Source organism: Hypanus sabinus, unplaced genomic scaffold, assembly GCF_030144855.1.
Source record: "Hypanus sabinus isolate sHypSab1 unplaced genomic scaffold, sHypSab1.hap1 scaffold_692, whole genome shotgun sequence".
In the NCBI taxonomy this organism is placed as follows: domain Eukaryota; kingdom Metazoa; phylum Chordata; class Chondrichthyes; order Myliobatiformes; family Dasyatidae; genus Hypanus; species Hypanus sabinus.
The window spans coordinates 87266-89261 of record NW_026781544.1 but is presented as its reverse complement, the minus strand read 5'-3'; the positions used below and the strand labels follow the sequence as shown (position 1 = coordinate 89261).

Genomic DNA, 1996 nt, shown 5'->3' with positions numbered 1-1996 from the left:
AGGCGGGTGATTAGGGACATCTCATACGAAACTGGACAGACCGCAATCAGACGGACAAGTATGTTTACAGACAGATATATAGATTGATAAACGGATAGACGGACAGGCGTACAGGCCGACAGAAAGACAGATAAACAGATAAACGGGGTAGGTCACATATCGGCGGGGGGGCGTCCAGTAGGAGAGGTAGTACATCATTTTACAAGGGTAAAAGGCACACAACGAATGATAGGGCAGATAATAAATAGATACATATGCATATGCAGTATATATTAAAATTAATTATTAGGCAAGTGGGTAGATTGATAGACCGTCGGATGGGACTAATAATTGACTACGAGACGCGGCGCTGAGCGCGACATCGAGGCCGAGCAGGGAGTGGGTCAGCAAGAATGGAATTAAAAATTACGGGAGAAAGGGAGTGAGTGGACGGCGAGCCCGCGTTCAAGGAAGCGAGGACAAATCCGACTCTAAGAGATAGAGAGGGGAGTTTGGAAGGGTGTCAGGGGAGAGAAGCAACTGTAGCGAAATTCGGGGCGTGGATTCTGCGGTCTCGTTTACACACAGCGCCATTCCGATTGGAGCAGAGAGGGAAGGGGCGTGGACAATCCTAATTGCCTGTTTCAGCTTGCTACGTAAGGAGTGAATAGTTCGTCCATTACTGAGAGAAGAAACGCCAAGCGAACATGTTGCTGTTGCTGCAACTGGTCCTCGCCTTCCACTGTGAGTGACAATTGCCTAATATTTATTTATTATGCTCGCTTTCGTTTCCCATTTCGCGCGCGATCTAACCCATCGAAATGGGCTGTTTTACTTCGTCTCTGTTCCAACTTTGTCCACAATCCTCTTGAACTCATAAATCTTCCATCTTTAACACTCTCCTTTCAATGTTCCCAGTCTTGAATCTACCTTTTTGCCTCGTTCTCAATTGCACCGGGGTATCCATGTATTTTCCCGCCGTTCCGCTCTTTTTCAGATGACATCTCGGTGTCGACCTTCAATCTATCTCATCATTTTCTTCCACGCATTTTTGACCCCCCTCACGTCCCTGTTACTCTCTGAGCCACTTTTGTGAACCCTCTTCTCTTCCCCGTCTCTTTTACAGATGCCAACACGGTTACGATCCACCAGACCCCGGCATTTTCCGGCCGTCCCGGCGAGGAAATGGTGCTGAGATGCAGGGTGGAGGGTGGCAGCAGCGACAGCGGTGATTATCTGTACTGGTACAGACAATACCGGGGAAGCGGACCCCAGGCCCTTTTCACCTCGAGCATAGCTAACTACGTGCAGCCGAAGGACCCAGTGGACGGCTTCAAGGCGGAGAGGCCGAGTAGCAGCGAGTTCTATCTGAATTCCTCCGGCCTCCAGGCCAATTCGTCGGCCGTGTATTTCTGCGCCTGGAGTGAGCACAGCGGCTCAGAGAGACCGGGGAGCCTAACAAAAACCTTACAGCTGGGTGCGGGGTTGCTTGTCGTCACCTGAAGGGGAAATGCGTGGCTGGCGTCACCACGTACCTTAACGACTAACCAATCAAATCAGTGATGTCAGGTTGGGATCCTATTCAGAACTGTGGAGTTCAGACTGCTGAGTTGAAACACGCAACGGAAAGTCACTTAATTGCATCTGGGCGCGTGTTCTCCACCAATGTCACTCGCTTCTGTGTTGTCGCTGCATAGTAGCAAGTGTTTAGCGCGACACTATTGCAGCGAGAGCATTCCGGAGAGAGGGAGGGAGGGGGACAGAGAGAGACAGACAGACTCCGTTAACAACTCACTTACGATCGATAGTGTTGGGAAGGGTTCATTGAAGCACCGAAACAGAAAGTCCCGATATGAGATGGATTTCGCGTCTGTAAGAACAGACAAGTGGATAAAAGCCAACGTTTATTTTACTCTTTTTCCCCCCTCCCCACCAATACCCGAATCTCCTGACCATGCCTGCACGCCTTTATGCCTTGAGTTAGATAGAAACATAGAAAACCTACATAGCAATACAG

The 1996-nt window shown here is 49.6% G+C and overlaps 1 gene segment (V, D, J or C); it reads left to right on the top strand.

The window, feature by feature from the left end:
* The first annotated feature begins 686 nt into the window (after nucleotides 1-686).
* LOC132389883 (T-cell receptor beta chain V region C5-like) lies at nucleotides 687-1482 on the top strand. The segment is given in 2 exon segments: nucleotides 687-723; nucleotides 1106-1482. Coding segments are annotated over 2 exon segments (414 nt in total).
* Nucleotides 1483-1996: the final 514 nt, after the last annotated feature.